A 19622-nucleotide genomic window follows, 5' to 3' on the forward strand; every position below is an offset into this window, starting at 1 on the left:
TGTGTGCTTTATTCCACCAGTGCACGGCACATCAACAACATTAATTATGAGTTTATTCTATTCTTTACAGCCAAAATAGTTTTTTTCCCCTCTGTTATTTTAAAATGGGATTCGTGCACGTTTAATGCTCTGGCCTGTGCGACAGTGTCAGCCACCAAATCAAAATCACCAGGATGACTGAGATGGGTTGCATGTGTCAACTTGTCAAACGACAGTAAACACATCCCATAATATTTGTCGAACATCCAGAGCACCACAGCAAATCAAAATATTACAATGTTTTTTTTTTAATTTATTTTGGTATAGAAAGCCCCATCGTGCTCGGGTGTGTATTGTGGCGTCAACCTCAAAAGACGTGGCTGCAGACAACCAGAGACCGACACATGCACCCCTCTGTAAAATGTGTTTAGTGGTTAGTGCATGTGTGTAGTGTTGTGTGTGTGAGTTGTGTGTGCGGGCTAGGGATGCACAGGTCTACTGGAAGTGAGCAGAGAGTGCAGCTTCAGACCCTCTGTTCAACACAAAAACAACAATCCTTATTTTGTGTGTGTGTTTGTTGATTTATCATTTCTGTCACAGTTTTTTGTTGACATATTCTTTTCATCTCAATGCAAACAAAGGCGGCATGACTAATATTATGTCTACAATCTTAATCAATCAATATAAACTAGACAAAAATGCTGTTAAAGACCAAAAAAATCAACCAGACTTAATTTCTGGCTGATTTTAAAGTATCAGCAAGTCGATGTGACAATTACAGCAAGTTCATTTTATCTGTTAAGGTTTAATTTATTCATTACGCGGAAGTCATGGACAAAACTGTGTCCAAGCATTGGACACATCAAAGTGATCAGCAGACGCCTCTGAAGAAGACTGGCAGTTGACAGTCGAAACATGTCAGGAGATCAAAGTAAACTTCCTGAAAAAACATTGTCTGAATAACTGAAACCTGAACATATTATTAAAAAAAGAAAAAAAATTAACTTATTACGCAGAAATCATGGATAATGAAAATCACGTACTTCTACTACCTCTGGAAACTAGTAACAGTTACTTTGAGTATCATTTAATTTCGCTACTTTTTACTTATTATATTTGCATTTCTTGAAGAAAATGCAAGTGAGGATGCAGGCGCTAACCTGCATCATTGAACACTGCATTAGCATTAGCCTAGCATTAGCTTAGCATTAACTAGCATTAGCATTGGCCAAACATTAAACTACCATTATCAAAAGCTAGCATTAGCCTAACACTAGCACTAACTAGCAATAGTTAACAGTAACTTTTGCTAGCATTAGTCTAATAAAAGCTTTAGCTAGCATTATCATTAACCTAGCAATAGCATTAGCCTAACATTAAACTGCCATTATCATTAGCTACCATTAGCCTAACATTAGCACTAGCTAGCATTAGCACTAACTAGCAATAGCTAACATTAACATTAGCCTAATATTAACATTTGTTAGCATTAGCTAGCATTAGCATTAACCTAGCAATATCAATAGCTGACATTAGCCTAGCTTTTGCCTAGCGATAGTATATGCCTAGCATTAACATTAGCCTAACATTAGCAATCAAACAGCTGAATATTTTAAAAGTTGAAATGGTTGAAATACATTAAAAAATGGCTGAACCACTGAAGTTCAAAGATGAAAAAACTCTAAAATTCCCAATCGAAATTCATGGGGAATTTTTTTTTAATCAAAAACATTTGTAATTAAAAAATAAAAATAAAAGTTACAAATCACAAAAGTACAATCACCCCTGTGCTGAATTTTTGACACATTTTGGTTTTTGTCAAAATCGGTCAATTGCTGAAGGAGTTGAAACGGGCAAAAATTCAGTGACGGAAGAAAAACACGGAAAACAAGGCATCCTCACTAATTATGTAACAACACCTGTACTTGAGTAGGATTTATCAGTACTCTATATATTACACTTCAAACTGTGACTCTGTGAAAGCTACAAACACCTATTTATTCTGATGATACCATGTAATATCCAATACACTTGCTGACAACATGAAAACAAGCATAAGCTGCATCACCCCCCACCCCCACCCACTGACAAGTAATTAAACTGCTTTTTAAGATTCTCCCATGTGTGCATCTGGTAGCGTGTTGGTTACCTAGGTTGACAGTGAGTCGGACGCGGCCCCCATCCAGCTCCAGACGCAGGGTGTCTGCGGAGTTCCGGGATGTGGTTGCCATGAGAACGCCGTATGCCCGCTGGGAGCGGAAGCGCAGTGAGACGTCCTCTGCCTCGGTGTGCATCGCCACAGGCAGCTGCACCTTCATAAACTTACTGCCGTCGTATGACAGGATGGTCGCATCTGTGCAGGAGAGGGACGAGAGACGCACAGACAGGAAGTGAGTGTAAGAATGAGACAAAGGAGGGAATAGATGACATACATGAGTTTGTCGGAGACATCTTGACAGCATGTAAATCAGATTTTTAACAAAGTTTTGCCACAGCTTCGTTTTTACTCCCTTGTTTCCCCTGTCACGACACGTTGAAACCCGATACCTGCTCATTGCAAAACAATCCCATCACTTTTGCTCTTAGTTTATACAGAGTCATAATACTGTGAATGTAGGGCTGGACTGGCATTTTCTGTCCAGACCAGTCCACTACATTATCAGAGGACACCACGTAGAAGCCGTTATTAAGTCAGTGATGCTCAACATGTGGCTCTTTGTCTTAATTTTAATTATTATTCCACCAGAAAACATTTTTAACCTCTTTTTTTAACCTATTTCCTTTGACCATTTTGCTACTTCTGTCCCATTTTTGCCCCTTTTTTCAGACTTTAGCTTCCGTTTGCCAATAACTATCCATTTCTTCATTCTTTTTGACACTTTTATCCAATTTTTGTACTTTCTTAAAAATCTTTTGGCCACTTTTCATCCAAATAAGGCAACTTTTTCCCAATATTAACCACTTGTTTCCCTTTTCCCCCATATTTTGCATCTTTTTGTTCCACATTTTTGCCCTTTTTCACTATTGTTTGCCACATTTTGCCCATTAAAGCTACCCTTTGCCATTACATACCACCTGGGTCCCCTTCCTTTGTCTAATTTTGGCCCCTTTTGACACTTTTTTCTGAATTTAGCATCCTTTTGTCAATAAATATCACTTTCTTCATATTTTTTCTCCATTTTTACACATTTTTTTTTTGGCATTTTTATCCAATTTTAGTCCTTTTTTACATTTATTTTTGGCCACTTTTCATCCAAATAAGCCAACTTTTGCCCAACAAATACCACACGTTTCCTTTTTTTTGCTACATTTTGCCTATTTTTGTTCCACATTTTTCCCCTTCTTCACTATTGTTTGCCACATTTTGCCCTTTGCCATTACATACAAGCTGGTTCCTCTTTATTTGCCCATTTTTTTGCCACTCTTGACTGCTTTTGGCCCATTTTAGTCACTTTTGACTCTTCTCTTGCCACTTTTGGACCATTTTTGGCCACCTGTTACCATGTCTGCCTCCACTCGATCGTCAAAAAAACGTAGCGGACCGGACCACTTTGGGTCGACAGCCCACCGGGAAGATGCCCGGTATGCCAGATGGCCAGTCCTGTCCAGTTGGTTATTTTCTCAGTTTTAAGGTTCATGAATGTAGCTATACTTGGAGCCTGGGATTTTTTTTAAATTTTGCATTTTTGTTTTAAAAATAATTTTATTTCATATAGATGCTTTTGAGGAAGTTCCAATTGTGCAAAATTTGGTGTCTTCCTTTTTCGGTTCATACATGAGATGAGGAAGAGGACGGTGCGTTGACAAGGGAATAGACACATGAGTTTGTCTGAGACATCTTGACAGGGTGTAAATCAGATTTTTAACCAAGTTTCGCTACAGCGTCACTTCACTCCCTTGTTTCCCTCGTCACGACGACATGTTGAAACCCAAAACCTGCTCGCTGCGAAATTATCCCATCACTTTTTCTCTCTTAATTCATCATCTTTTTTCTCTCCGCCTTCCAGAGAGCAGGATATAAAAATAGCTGCAGCTGGTTGGTGTGTGTTAGTCACCACATCACTGACATCCCAGGCCCTGAAGTCATAATGTAACAAGCTCAGGTGATCCCGCTTTAATGTCTTTTGTATTCTCATTTACATATTCATAATCTTCTCTGCTCTGCTGCCTGCTGGGGCCAATCCCCTACCGCTAAACTGTTTACCTCCAAGGACCCGGTTTTTTTTTTATTGGCCAATTACATACACAGCGAAAGACACTCTCCATGCCTTCCCCGTCTTTATCATCCCTCTGTTCTTTCCCCCCGTCTTCCTATATCTCTCCACTTAACTCCTTTCTCACTTTTTCTTCCTGTTTCTGTGGCAGACGCTTTGGAGCACAGGCAAAAATAAGAGAAACAGGAAAGGAAGAAGGCGTCATGAATTTAGATGAGGCGAGACATGGGCAACGGGTGGCTCGGGGGCCACATGCGGCCGTCAGCCTTTTTTGTGCTGCCCTCAAAGTAATTGAGTCCAAAAACACACAAAATGACAACAGAAACCCACAAAAATGATTCCAAAAACACAGTAAATGACACGGAATTACACAAAATGACTCCAAAAACACACAAAATAAAAGAGAAATACACAAAATGACTCCAAAAACACGCAAAATGACTCCAAAAACACACAAAATAAAAGAGAAATACACAAAATGACAACAGAAACCCACAAAAATGATTCCAAAAACACAGTAAATGACACGGAATTACACAAAATGACTCCAAAAACACGCAAAATGACTCCAAAAACACACAAAATAAAAGAGAAATACACAAAATGACAACAGAAACCCACAAAAATGATTCCAAAAACACAGTAAATGACACGGAATTACACAAAATGACTCCAAAAACACGCAAAATGACTCCAAAAACACACAAAATAAAAGAGAAATACACAAAATGACAACAGAAACCCACAAAAATGATTCCAAAAACACACTGAATGACACAGAATTACACAAAATGACTTCAAAAACACACAAAATGAAAGAGAAATACAGAAACATGATTCCAAAAACACACGAAATGACAGAATAACACGGAATGACTCCAAAAAGAGAAATGCACAAAAATGATTCCAAAAACACACAGAATGACAGAGAATTACACAAAATATCTCCAAAAAAACACAAAACGAAAGAGAAATATACAAAATGACAACAGAAATCCACAAAAATTATTCCAAAAACACACAGAATTACACAAAATGACCCAAAAAACACAACATGAAAGAGAAATACACAAAATTAGAGATGTACAAAATGACATCATAAATACACAAAAATCCACAATAATGATTACAAAATGACACAAAAATCCACAATAATGATTACAAAAACACACAAAATGACACAAAAAACACACAAAATAACTGAGAAATATATAACATGGCAACAGAAACACACAAAATGACTCAAAAAAACACTCAAAATGAAAGAAAAATATAAGAAATGACAACAACCCCCCCCCAAAATGATTCCAAAAACACAAAAGGACAACAAAAATACATGCAACAAACTAAACTCCAGAGACATTCTCCCTGTTTCTGTGGCAGACGCTTTAGAGCACAGGCAAAAATAAGAGAAACAGGAAAGGAAGAAGGCGTCATGAATTCAGATGAGGTGAGAAGGAGGAAAAAAAAGGGAGATTGTGTGTGTGTGTGTGTGTGTGTGTGTGTGTAGGGAGTTTAAGTGTGAACAGAGGAGGGTTTAGTAAAGTGAGAGAAGGAGAAGAGAAACAGACAAGGAGGAGGTGTGTGGGGTGGAAAGAGAGAAGCTTTTGGCTGAAATGCAAATGAACTCTCATTAAACGTAAGGAGAAATAAAAGGAGGATGGTTGCTCTGTGATATCATAACAAACGTAACTGAAAGCTGCAAACAAACAGCTGATATCCAAATGCATTTGCAGATGTTTAAATAAGAGAGATGGTTAATGTTTCCCTCAGCCTAGCACCTGACTCAGCACCAGCCAAACACAGCCACTGATACAGGAAGTGAAAGAAGACTAGTCAATGCACACTGACTGCATGTGTGCATGATGCATGCTGCTGTTGCATCATGCACACACGCCTGCGGCTCCAACCAGAAACACTATAGTAACCAAGGCAGCAAGGGATACATACTGTATATATGTTTATATTCCACTTTTTGTTAGGGTTTATGGAAATATAATCAATAATAAAAATGATAAATTAATAAACTGGTAGCTCAGGGGCCACATACGGCCATTAGCTTAATTTTATGTGGCCCCCAAAGTAATTGACTCCAGAGATGATACAAAATGACTCCAAAAACCCACAAAACGACAACAAAAATGAACAAAAGATAGAAAAACATACAAAATACAATCGAAATACACATAAAGTACAACAAAAAAACACACGAAAATAATTCCAAAACCACAAAATGACAACAAAAATTCACATAACGACAATAAAAACATACAAAGAGAGAAAAATAGACAAAATACAGAAATACACAAAAGTTACAACAAAAACCCACAAAAATGATTCCAAAACATAAAATAACAACCAAAACACACAAAACAATCTAAAAAAACATGCACAGTAAGAGAAAAATACAACAAATGACAACAAAAATACACAAAATGAGAGTATAATATACAAAATAATAATAAAACTGTATCAATGCTGAGATTTTTCATTATTCAAAATGCTGACATAACTAACTTATTATAGGCTATTTATTGTGTAATGTCCCTAAAGACTGTAGCCTTGTTGTTTATTTTTATTTAGTTGCAAGATAAATATGAATCTATTGAAGAGCTGTGAAACAAAGCAGGGAACAAGAGGAGGAAGAAACCGCAGGTAGAAGCAGAAACACAGCCAATCACTCTCTCCATCTGCTTCTCCATCTGTGCTTCCTTTAATCCAGTGAAGCACCCGTTAGTGACCCCTCAGTGCACACACACGCGCACACACACACGCGCACACAGAGAGAGGGATGGACTGAGGAAGACATGCAGGCAGGAGGAGGAAGGCTAGGCTAGTGCTGGGATGTTTGTCCTCAGAAATAAAAGAGTTTGCGATCAACACTTTCACAAAGCACCTGTGTGTGAGTCGGTGTGTATCTGTGTGTGAGTCGGTGTGTATCTGTGTGTGAGTCGGTGTGCATCTGTGTGTATCTCCTCTTGGATATAGCAGTACAATCATCACTTGAGACGCATCAGCAGTTGTGGTGCAAACAGCGTTTCTTCTTCTTCTTCTTTTTTCCTTGTCTGACTCCATCTCGCTCCGTTCTACAGTCCTGTATCAGTCCCTCTGCCAATCTGTTCCTGATTTCCATTTCATCCTCCGCCTGAATTTCACATAACTCTCTCTCTCTTTCTCTCTGTCAAGATTCTCTCCTCCTGTTTTGCTCCTCGTCTCCTCACCTGCTGTCACGCGGCGTTCCAGCCTGGTGATTTCACCCTCCTCTGTCACAGCTTCCTGCTTTCCGCACATTTCCTCTCCCATCGATTACCAAAGCGGGCCGACAGACATGTCTGCAGCTTCCTCCCACCTTTTCTCTTTCACCTTTGTTCCCACTCACTTTGCCTCTGCCTCCATTTTACAAGTTTGTGTTTGGACACAGACACTGTGTTAAACAGGTATGGATAAAGATAGAAAAACTCTCCCAGCTTCACTGTACGCTTTTAAACTCGCTGGCATATTTTCACTATCTGCCAGCTTTTATTTTAATCCATCACCAGAGGTGTTTCTGAGAGTTTTTTTTCCTTCACATTGGTATAAAACTTTTATGATATTTCTATATATATTTACATTTTTTGGTGAAACATTTCTTTAGCCCGAGGTATATTTTTTTTACTGTTGAGTCACTCAGTTACAGAAAAACAGCAAAAATAACAACAACAACAACAACAAAAATACACAAAAGGAATAAAGATTAACACAAAAGGACAAACTAAACAAAAAAAACATAATTAGACAACAAAATACTCAAAATGATTTCAAAAACACATAAAACGAATACAAGAATATGCAAAACAACAACAAAAATACAGAATAATTACTTTAAAGACGCAAAATGACAACAGATATACACGAAATGACCCATAACACGCAATACAACAAAATTAAAGAAAAAAAAACCCATAAATGCAGAAAGTGACTACAAAAAATACACAAAATCACTCCAAAAACAGACTACAAAAAATCCAAAACAAAAATAAAAACACACAAAAATGACTTAAAAACACTAAATGAAAACATAAATACACAAAAGAACTATAGATTAACACAAAAGGACAAAAAAACCCATAACAGGACAACAAAATACACATAATTACTCCAAAAACACAGAAAACGACCACAAGAACACACAATATACAAAACAAGAAAAGCCTGCAAAAATAACTGACAACAGATATACAAAAAATTACAGAAAAACACACAAAAATAACAACATAAATACAGAAATAAAAATACACGAAATTACTCCAACAACACACAAGTGGACACCCCCCCCCCCAAAAAAAAAACTCCTTAAAACACACAGAAATGACTACAAAAACATAAAATGAAAACATAAATACACACAATGACTCATAAAACACAAAACAACAATAAAAACACACAAAAACCTTGAATCTTTCCTGTCTTAATGCTCAAAATGGTCATTTTTCTCACAATAATGTTAATAATGTGGCCCCCAGATCAGACAATCACAGTTTTGTGGCCCCCACTGTGATAAAGGTTGCCCATCTCTGATCTAACACAAGTGAAAATCTAAAAAGTTTTGTGTTTTATTCTCTCTAACTTGAATCTGAAAGGGATTTTCCAGCCCTCACCTCGTTCACAGGAGCGTCCCAGGTACCCCGTCCCAGAGCAGTCACACACGTAGCGGTTCCAGCCTTCCCGGCAGATGCCGTTGTGCTGACAGGGGTTGGACAGGCACTGCTTGGGGGGCTCTCTGGAGCACGAGGGCTTCACACCCACCGCCCTCTGGGCCTCGGCCAGCCGCCTGATGTCTTTGCTCTGGCCGTCTACAAACAGGTCTCTGACACAGCCCACGTAGCCGTAGTTAAGCAGAGCCGTCCACACCTGGAGAAAAGTAATCATATACAGTGGGTAGGTCAGTACAGCGACAATAGAAAAAACGTTTTGTTGACATGTTGATGAAAAGTAAGAAAAAATATCGTCTTTCATGTCAGCATCTGGAGTTATTTAGGAGTTTTTCTTCTCATTTTATGCATTTATTAAATTATTTTGTGTATTTTGGTTGTAGTTTTGTGTTTGTGAGTCTTTTTTGTGTGTTTTCTTGTTTATTTGTGTTTCATTTCTTGTCATTTTGTAAATTTTTAATAATTTGTAATATTCTATGCCAAAAGATATGAAGAAGTATCACCTAATTTGTGCTAATTATTGCATCTTTAGTGTAAACTAACATAATTAGAAAATGAATTACAAGCATACGCGCAAATTAACAATTGCAAGTGCTTATTTTCACCAACAGAAATACATCTGATTTTATTCAGTGTATTTTTGTGTTTTTTGTGTGTTTTTCTTCTCATTGTGTACATTTTTCTGCAGTATTTTTGTTGTCCTTTTATGTATTTTCTGTCATTTTGTGTGTTTTTCTTCTCATTTTGCGCATTTACTTTTGGGGCTGTAGCCCCCTTGCCGCCAGTGGCCCACGTCTGTTGTATTGACAGTAAAATTCATCCACCCATAGAATATAAAGCGTTTCTGTCTAATAACTATATAATAAAATGTAAAACTGCAGAACTATCTTGTATTCAAATGTTTGCTTTAACGATAACGCCAAAAAATATGAAGCAGTATCTAATAAGTGCTAATTATTGCATCTTTTTCTGAAGCTAATCTCGTGTAAACTAACATAATTAGAAAATAAATTACAAGCATATACACAAAGTGTTTATTTTCAGTTGATTTTTTACCAACAGAAATACATTTTTCTCTCATCTTATGTGCTTTTGCAGTATGTTTTTATATTTCTGTTTATATTCCGTATATATTTTCTGTCATTTTGTGGGTTTTTGGAGTAGTTCTGTGCATTTCCTTGGGAGGGGGGGTGGGTGCACAGAATTAGGCCAACTTGTGGCCCCCCTTGGTGCTGTCAATTGACTTAATATACTGTGAAATAAGACACGTGATACCAATATTTAGTCAAACAAAGCAGTCACAGGAAACCTTTCAACTACAAAAAACCTGATGCAGTTCCGATATTAAACACTAGTAATAAACTTATGAGGCGCCGATTGTAACTTTTATATTTTACATTTAACATTTAGATTTAAAATGTGTCATTTAACATGTAGATTTAGATTTAACGTTTATATTTAACATTTATATTTTACATTTAACATTTAGATTTAAAATGTATATTTAGATTTGTTATTTAACATTTAGATTTAGATGTAACATTGAAATATTTTTACAAGAAAAGAAATATCACACATTTCACAATTATTGCTGTAAATCTGGTGAAAAGTAACATTCAAAAATTAACAAATTTTTCAAATGTTGTTTGCTGCTAATTGCTGCAAAAGGTTGCTGTTAATTTTAGCATGTGCAACATTACAATCAGCGCCCCACACACACTGAACCCAGATTGGAATCATTACACAGACCTCCGTAGGGAAGATGAGCCCAGCTCGGTCCTCTGGTAGTCCCCCCAGGTACAAGGTGTCCTCCAAGTCCAGGATCTCACTGTCTCCCGGGGCCGTGTACGCTGTTCTAACACTGTTCACCGAAATGGTTCCTGATGAAAATCCAAAAAAAACCAAAAAACAAACTAATGAGACCGTCATAGTCACCTTTGACAACATCAAAACACATTCTTGCTTTAATCAGAAACGACTGAAACAACACAACCCCTCAGTCATCAGCGACACGCTGGTCTGAAACTGCAGCAGTCAACATTTTGTCACCAATAAATCATTGACGGATTTATTTTTAAACATTGCTACAGTTACAGTGCACAAACAAGACACCCATTGAGACAACTTCGCAGTCTCTACAGAGGAGTTCTCAGCAGGTAATTACCAGGGACCTATAAACAATGACGGATCATTAGCAGCAGAATGATTGACACTCAGGAATATTTCACAGTGGAGAAAAAAGTCCTTCAAGATATTTACATAGTTTTACCAAAGAGTGTGCGCTTTCAGTTTTTCTTAAACCAGTAGGAGGAAACAGACCAGTGATGACTATAATTGTCGTCTTAATGTTGGGGTAATTACACCTACATATGAGAGTACACTTAACAGTTTTACCGTATGAGTTATGTTAAAGTAAGTCAATCTACAATCAAAGACAACGCTCAGTAGAAAGAAAACAGGAGAAATTACTCCCACCAGGAAATGGATGCTTCTGTCGTTTTCATATTTAAATACAAGCCCTTTTGAACCCCCCCCCCCCCCCCCCCCCCTTGCTGTCCAATGATACCCCTTCTGTTAACGTCAGCCTACCCGAGCGCCCGTCCCTCTGGAAGTCCACGTGATACCACTCCCCGTCATTGACTTTTCTGTCGATGGCTCTGGTTTTGGTCGTTCCTGAGCCCATGTCCAACAGCAGGTAGAGGTGACCGTCCAGCATCTCGATGGCGAAAAAATCCACCTGGACGTCAGATGAGAAAAAGACGCCACAGTTTGTCAAAAACAGCAACAATGTCTAGCAACAAAACCGCAAAAGGTTTTTTTTAGCGTCCCGATACAACTTTTTCACCTTTGATACGATACCGATATTGCAGCCCGATACCAATATCGATCCGATGCGATATCGGCACGAATAATACATACTTTTAAGACTTATTTTGTAAGACTAAGTTTATAATAATAATGATAATAATAATAATGCATTGGACTTTATATCAAATCAAGTTTTACTTCTAAAGCGCTCTACAACAACCAAAATTGACCAAAACCCTGTACATGATAAAAAATACAATTTAAAAACAGTATAATATATAATTAAAAAACACAGGCAGGAAGCTGCTGACACTGTTAATGCGTAAAAGCGTGAGATTACGTAATATTAATGCATCGGATGATAAACGGACAGGATTGCAATAATCCATTAATAAACTTTCTTTCCTAAACAACCAGGATCTTCCAAGAATGGGCAGGTAATTTTCCAAGAGAACTGATTGGTCAGGGGGCGGGACTTTTGTACTCCACTTCATAACCTAATCCCGACCAGGTTAGGTGTTCAGACTAAGTTTAGCAAGAAGTTAGCCAGTATCATAGTACAGGACACACTGAATATATCCCAGTAGTTAGCGCAACAGAAGGAAGTCCTGCTTCGTCGTACATGTCCATTAAAGTGATTAAGAGAGAGGGAAAATTCAAAAGCGAACATCTCGATGTCCCTCCCTAAGCAGCTCCACTTCCTCCCCCTGCCTCTGCCAATCTACCAGAAGCCACGCCTCTACTTTTGTGCACGTGCATAGCGGAACATAACAAGGTCGCATCGGGTCGCGTTGATATAGGTCTATGGGTCATCGTTATTCTTTTTGCGATGGACATTTCTTTTTCTGAGCACTCCTCCATAATGCTGTGCTGCTCAGAGTGATACATGTTTGCGCAGCCTTGTTTCCGTGCAGTTTACGCGTGCGCATTCACTTTAATTGGCAGTCTCCGCTACAGGAAGTTGAAGCCTATTTGCTGGGCGATCGCAGCAGTATTTTCAATTTGTATAGGGGTCTATAGGACGAAGGCGGGACTTATATACTGTACATTGACGTATATGAATGACCACCATCAGTAGACCATAGAAAAATACTAGTTAGGTATTTTTTCATGAACATAGATTTCTCAGAAACTCCAGATATCTCCTTTAAGGACAACTGTTGTTTTTACAGTTTGCAATATATACATGAAAAACGTTTGAACGTTTGTTTTTTAAATTTTTTCCTGAGGTGCTCCATATGTGTTGTAAAGTTACCAGACGGAAAATGACTCGGTATCAGGATTTTGATAATGTAACTGTAAGAATTGGGATTCCTCACAGCAATTCTTGGTCAGATTTTGTCATAAGTTTCTCATCGATTTAGTTTTGTTAGTCATCAGTTATTTTCACCTTGATAGTGGGAGGCGTGCGTGGGTCTTTGCGTTGCAGTTGTCTGGGTTTCCCGTGACTGAAGAGCATCAAACCATTGGGCTCCGTGGTCCTGAAGTCAAAGGAGATGGATCCGGCCTTCTTGGCCGTCCACTTGTTCAGGGCCACAAAAGACTCCGGGGTGTCAAACGTCACAGGGTCCAGCGTCGCTACGATCTCACACTTGAAGGAAACCACCCCACTGACCTGTGACAGTGACAGAAACAGAAAAACCGAGGTTTTCCTTCTACACTGCAGTAAAAAAAAAATCATAGTCACGGCTGCGCTGAAAAGAGAGTGAAGACAAAAGCTGCTCGTGGCTACTCATCGACAATTAAAATCCCTTCAGTGTAGGTCTCAGAGGGTCTGACAGGGGGCAGAGATACAAAGGATGTTGGAGCTCTAATGTTTGAGAGAATAATAAACTGTCCGGCTCAAAGACAGTACACAGCTGATTGAAAGTCCATACCTTCATCTTGGGGTCTCCCTGCTTGGCCAGTCTGGACAGCTCCAACCGTACGTCATTGTTCTTGTACACCACCTTCAGGGAAGCAGATTGAAGAGTGAAAAAAAAACCAGACTTGAATTCACTTCAAATAAACACTTTCATCTTCAGGTTTGGCCAGCAGAACTTAGAAATATGTGAGAGCTAACAACTGAGCTGGAATTAAAGCAAAAAAATAAGAAAAAGGTTTTGACCATTACCAGACATCTGTCAACAGGTGAAAGTAACGGGTTACAAGTACTCACCTTACTGTAATTGAGTTATTTTTATGGGTATTGGGTACTTGTACAGTTTTGAGTATATTTCTAAATCAGTAATTTCACTAGTACTTAAGTAAGTTTTAAAGTAAAGTAATTTGTTGAGTAAATTATTATTTGTTTTAAAAATGATCAACGGACATTGGGAAACTACATAAAAATATAATAATGTTATTATTTTTTAAGATTTTTTATTACATTTTGACAAACCTTTTCTTTTATACAGATGACTTTGTGGAAAATAAATTAATTTGAAATTGTGCCAGATTTGGTGTCTTCCTGAGATATTATATTTACTGTATGCAAGGGAACCGTGGCAAGATTCATTACCAAAAATTGAGCTACTTTTTACTTGTAGTTGAGTATTTTAGGTATGACTTACTTGTACTTCAATCAAGTAACAGTACTTCTACTTGAGTAGAATATATCAGTACTCTTTACACCTCTGGGCGTGTCTCACCTGTGGGGGATGCGACACTTGCACTTTCGTAAAAACAAAAATTCTCCTTCACTTTTTACAGAAGGATTCATTATTGATTACGTATTGGTCCGGTTAGATCTTTTGTAACTTGTTGTTTGATGCAATTTTACTCCAACAATCCAGAATGCTTGTATTCTAGAAAAAAATATAAATTGCTGCTAGAGTTATTGGACTGTTCAGTCAGTTGTTTTGTATTTGACATTTATTTGTTGATTCAATTTACCGTTGTGTGATTCAGATGTACAGGCTTGATTAATGAAACAATAAAACACTGTGTTGCGATGTTAACTGACGGTAAGGCTTTGGCTGTATTCACAGGCTGAATGATCCCAATAATTTTGCATTGTTTGTTCAGGAATCGATAAAAAGCTCATTGGGGGTAAAGAACGTTTTTGTTTTCTGAAAGCTGCAGTATTCTTGAAAATATCACCAACTGACACTGGGTATGAGTCATGCGCATGGTTTGAGCTGCAAAATTCAACAATAACCGAACAAGACAGGTGTCGAAGGATGTTGGCTTGAAGTGTGTGCTACTCCAATGTACATACTGAAACTTGATATTAATGTATTAATATTCATACTATTGTAAAGACAAGCAAAAATGCATTGATTTTCAATTAGAGTATCTTAAAAACTAAATTGGGAGTCGACGATTGACCTACCTTTAGAACAACTTCACTTTTAAAATGGCTGCTCCACCCCTGGGTGTGATCAATGTTTGTTTAGTTTTTATTTCCTGAGAGGGTAGGGCTGGGCGATATGGTCTAAAACACATATCTCAATATTTTTCTCTAAATGACGATATATGGTATAAATCTTGATAATTTTAATTCAAATTAACTTTGACCAGGAAGACAATTTGCTGGTAACAAAACGGGAATTTTGCTACAAGATAAGCTCTAATAAAAAAAAACAAAAAACATATATATATATATACATATAAATATAGGCAATATTGTAATTTTCTGTATCACCAAAATAGAAAACTTGATATATCTTGAATCTCGATACATTGCCCACCCCCCCTTTCCTCCTTCAATAAGCGCCCTGATTTTAAGAAGGTGGATTGTGCTGAGCATTTTGATGTCTTACGATAAGCACAAACAAAGGCGCTGGTTTATTAATCCACACCTTAATCAGTGATCAAAAAAACTAAAACCTCCTTTTCACCTCAGTTTTTAATTGGCTGATCGTGTGCTTTTGTGTGTGTGTATACGTGTGTTGGAGTAATACTGTATCCAGTTATGACCACGATCGCTCACGCATGTGATTCGACGCGATACATCTTAATTTGTTCACAGAGATTATCATCTCATTGTATTGAATATGTAAATGTGTTAGCGGAGGGTTTCACTTTGACAGTGGCGGCCTCATTTAAATGCCATCAGTCTAAATGAAGCAACACAGAGTGCATTCACTGCCGATACAAATAGCTCTCTGTCTCATGTGTCGGCCCGTTGGTTTGTTTGCTTATGTCTCTGTGCAGGTCTGTACCAATGAAAAGTAAACGACGACAGGATGTATATTTAAAGCAAATTATGATGTTAACTAGACACATGTTTATCTGTGTTTTTCTCCATTCTCTGCGTCTTTCTTTGACATTTCTCTTCACGTTTCATGTTCGTGTGTGCATGCATGTCTCTTAGTGTGTACTCATGAGTGTGTCATGTGGGTTCTTTAGCTGCTGCGGTGCTGTGCTGTGCTGTGCCGTGGCCCATTTCGAGCACAGCGAATGGATGGAGCATCTCTGTGGCGTAGCTAATTAGCATGTTTGTGCTTAGCGCTGTAGCTTCTCCCTCAACGACACTCATCACTGATTCTCTCTGATGCCGGCGAGCGCGTTTGTGTGTATACATGTGTGAGCCTGGGACTGTTTGTGTGGGTCTGCCAAAGGGAAGAAGCTTTGGCTTTTCTGAGTGGGTTGCTTTATGGGATAAAGTATGAAAAGCGTTAGCATGATCCGTGAAAGAATTGAGGCAAAAGAAATGAGAGATATCTGAGAAAAACGGGTGTGCAGTGAAACTGGAGTCTGTGGTGGAATGTGTGCCGCAGATAAAGTAGGCCATGGAAGAGTTAATATTGTTATTTCTCCAGTTTGAGACAGATGGTCTTTATGTAGATTCTGAGTTCTTTGTTATTTTAGGAAACCAATTTAAATATTTGGTATATTCAGTCCACAGCTTATGGATACTTGATTTATTAATAAACAGTACATTGCCTACAATAAAAATCTACAGTTTTGTAACTTTTATTTAATGTTAGGCATTTCTATAGTCTTGGGTGAGTGACCATATTTTGATTTCCAAAAAAGAGGACACGGGCCGACCTCGGCGTACTCAAAGTACTCAACGTTTTCTTGTAACGGCAAAACACAATGTAATAAATAAAGAGGTTGTTTTTGTCCATAAGGTTTAAAAACAAGTACTTAAAACAATCTGAAATCAGTGGTGACTCAAGTCAGTCACCTTTATTATGCCCTTTAACAATCTGTCTTTCAAAAATATCCTAAAAACCTTCTTAAAATCTCTCAATCATCGAGAAACATTGCCTCCTAGAAACAAAAAACTCAACACTTACAGAACATTAAATAATCAATACATTTACACTTCAATAAATTACCTTTTCAATTAAATCCACCTCTATTTGATCTCTTTAATCTGTTTCTCTCTTTCTCTTGGACTTTAATCCTCTTTCTCTTTGTCTCGTGTGACGATTTCATCAAAACAAAGCTGCATCTTTGACAATTATGTCACGTGGGAATAAAAACGCAATAATGAACCATATTGGCTTCAAAAAGCAACTCACTGGCTTTCAGAAACTGGTGGCATTTCTTAGATAAAGCAAATATTAGCAGAGTTACGGTCATTTAAATTCACATGTTATCCGAGATGCGTTCAAGGTCCCTGGGAAACCTCACACAAGACATGAAAAGAGGACAAGTCTGGGAAAATCCGGACGTATGGTCAGCAAACTATAGCCTATTGTTTAATCTGCATCAGTAAGTGGCTTCATGGTCGATATAATGAGAGATAATAACAAATTAAACATAGATCCCTTTGGATTACACCGTATACTGTAATTCTAACCAAAATCACAACTAGCGTTGTCGTCGCACCTCTTTGAGACACCCCATGAAGTTATTGCTGACTGGGGAACCAGGCAGATCAGCAGTGCTGGGGCTCCCTCCCACATAGAAGAAGTCGTCTGACCCCAGCATAGTGTAGTCCTCCTGGGTGTAGCCAGTGGTGGTCAGGATGCCATCCACAGAGATGGTCACCTACACAACAAAGCACAGGGAAAGGACACGCTATATACTCACACCAAAGGTAGCGCTAAGCGCTAGCTAGGCGCTGACCAGCCAAATTAGCCCCCGTTACTCTGGTAACAATGTATGTGCATTTGTTGGAGAAAGGGCCCAATTGTTTTTGGGTTTGAACCAGTTGAGATGTTGGGACATTTGGTTTAGGTTTGAATCAGTGTGATGTAACTGGATTCCTGTAATGGTATTAAGCTGCTATACAAACCGCATGTTTATGCTAAGTTCCTACATGTGTCGCCGGTCTCTGGAGTCCCTTCAAACATATGTTAAAACTACATTTAAGCTGCATCGTCATGTAATTAAAGTGTCCAGAATGATAACTTGAGCCTTTAAATAACCTCAAGGACTGTGCCTGGTGGATCACAACTCTCTGCGTTTTAAAAATAATCCTTTACCCCAAGAATGTATGTTATAGTGTATTCAATCTGATTGAACCATTAGTAAAGGATTGCATAGTAAAAAAAGATGATCTATCTATCTATCTATCTATCTATCTATCTATCTATCTATCTATCTATCTATCTATCTATCTATCAAAATAGTTTTGGCAAATCAAGAATAAAGTTGAAATGTTGAGAATAAAGTTGAAATTTTGAGAATAAAGTTAAAAGTCGAAGGTCTGCTCATGAAGTTAAATCTATGGAAGCTGAGTTAGGCCAATTCACCACTGATCGTGGTTGTCTACAAAATGCTGTGTATTGTATATGAATGCTTTAAACTATACTTCAAAGTTGGGTTTCATAACAAAGAGATTATTTTTCTTTTAGCTCATAAACACAGCGTTGTAATCTCTTTAAGGACTTTGAAGAGATATTGCCAAAAACTAAAATCTGTTCAGAAGGACAAACCAGTCAAACTTGGAAATGGTGGAGCTGTATGGAAACAGATTAGGGCCAGTTTTGATGGAGACTGTTGTCGTATATGATGAATTGGCCCTCGTCAGGTTCCGTAGATTTGACTTTAAAGGCCAAACCTTTGACTTTTATCACAATATTGTATTTTGACTTTTGACTTTAATCTCGACTTTTCGACGACTTCAATCTCAACTTTATTCTTGATTTTCCCAAAATTATTTTCTCCATCAAAATGAAAAATGGCCCTATTCGCTTCCGTGCTATCTATCTATCTATCTATCTATCTATCTATCTATCTATCTATCTATCTATCTATCTATCTATCTATCTAGTCAAGCCTATTCTTGCCAGGCCAGAGCCGTTCAGAGAGAGCCGTTCATGCCAATGAACCATTTTTATTTTTTTTACAGCAATGGCGGTTCATGGAGCCTCACAATAGTTCCCGGAAGTGAACAGTTGACTATTGCAGCACAATGGAGCTAGAGTGAAGTAGACCGTTTGTGATGCACTTTTGAATGGTAAGACGTTTAAAGCAGAGCTAAGTAACTTTTTCCGCCTTAATAAATCCTTGTTGTAGTCCGTCTGAGGGTAATACAAGTGTTTTTGGGGTGATTGGGGGGTCTTTCATCTCCCCCTACTGTCTCTGGCTAGAAAACCATGCTTGCAACTTTCCCTGCCTCCGAACCGGTACCAGTCTCGCAGCTCTGTTCTCGTTCTCACGTCAAGACGTACTGCTTCACGACATCCCAATACACACTAATGCTAGACTATCACCAGCCCCGTGGCTGCTCACGGTTGCCTACAAATTCACTTTTCTCAAACTTATATCATGGCGTAGCCAGCAAAAAAAAAAATGCAGAAAAGACCTTTATCCGAGGAGGGGAGGAAAAAGAAACGGGAATCGAGGGCTCAAACACAAATCCACTTGGGGAAGGCATATGCTGGATGGCGAGAGCTCAAAGAAGAAGAAGGCTGTAAATTGGACGCAGACTTGGCGATGTTCGTGTTCGATAGTACCCACCTCTTCAGACATTTCTTCTACCATCTTGGGAGAGCAATGTAGTTGTGGGGTGGGGCATGCGGCGGGGAGTGCGGAGTGTTTACGA

At 38.3% G+C, this 19622-nt stretch overlaps 1 protein-coding gene across 15 annotated transcripts in view; it reads right to left on the reverse strand.

The window, feature by feature from the left end:
• The window catches only part of nrxn1a (neurexin 1a), a 105519-nt gene that overhangs the window by 37461 nt on the left and 48436 nt on the right, over positions 1-19622 (reverse strand). For all 15 annotated transcript variants that reach the window (XM_028476727.1, XM_028476724.1, XM_028476721.1 and 12 more), the window contains 7 exons: positions 17459-17620; positions 13570-13641; positions 13083-13307; positions 11474-11621; positions 10634-10764; positions 8831-9083; positions 2129-2332 (listed from right to left, as the gene is read on the reverse strand). In XM_028476727.1, coding sequence (XP_028332528.1) covers positions 2129-2332; positions 8831-9083; positions 10634-10764; positions 11474-11621; positions 13083-13307; positions 13570-13641; positions 17459-17620 — 1195 coding nt within the window. The remainder of the gene's footprint in view (positions 1-2128; positions 2333-8830; positions 9084-10633; positions 10765-11473; positions 11622-13082; positions 13308-13569; positions 13642-17458; positions 17621-19622) is intronic.

The sequence above is a fragment of the Gouania willdenowi genome, chromosome 19 (assembly GCF_900634775.1).
Source record: "Gouania willdenowi chromosome 19, fGouWil2.1, whole genome shotgun sequence".
NCBI lineage: Eukaryota > Metazoa > Chordata > Actinopteri > Blenniiformes > Gobiesocidae > Gouania > Gouania willdenowi.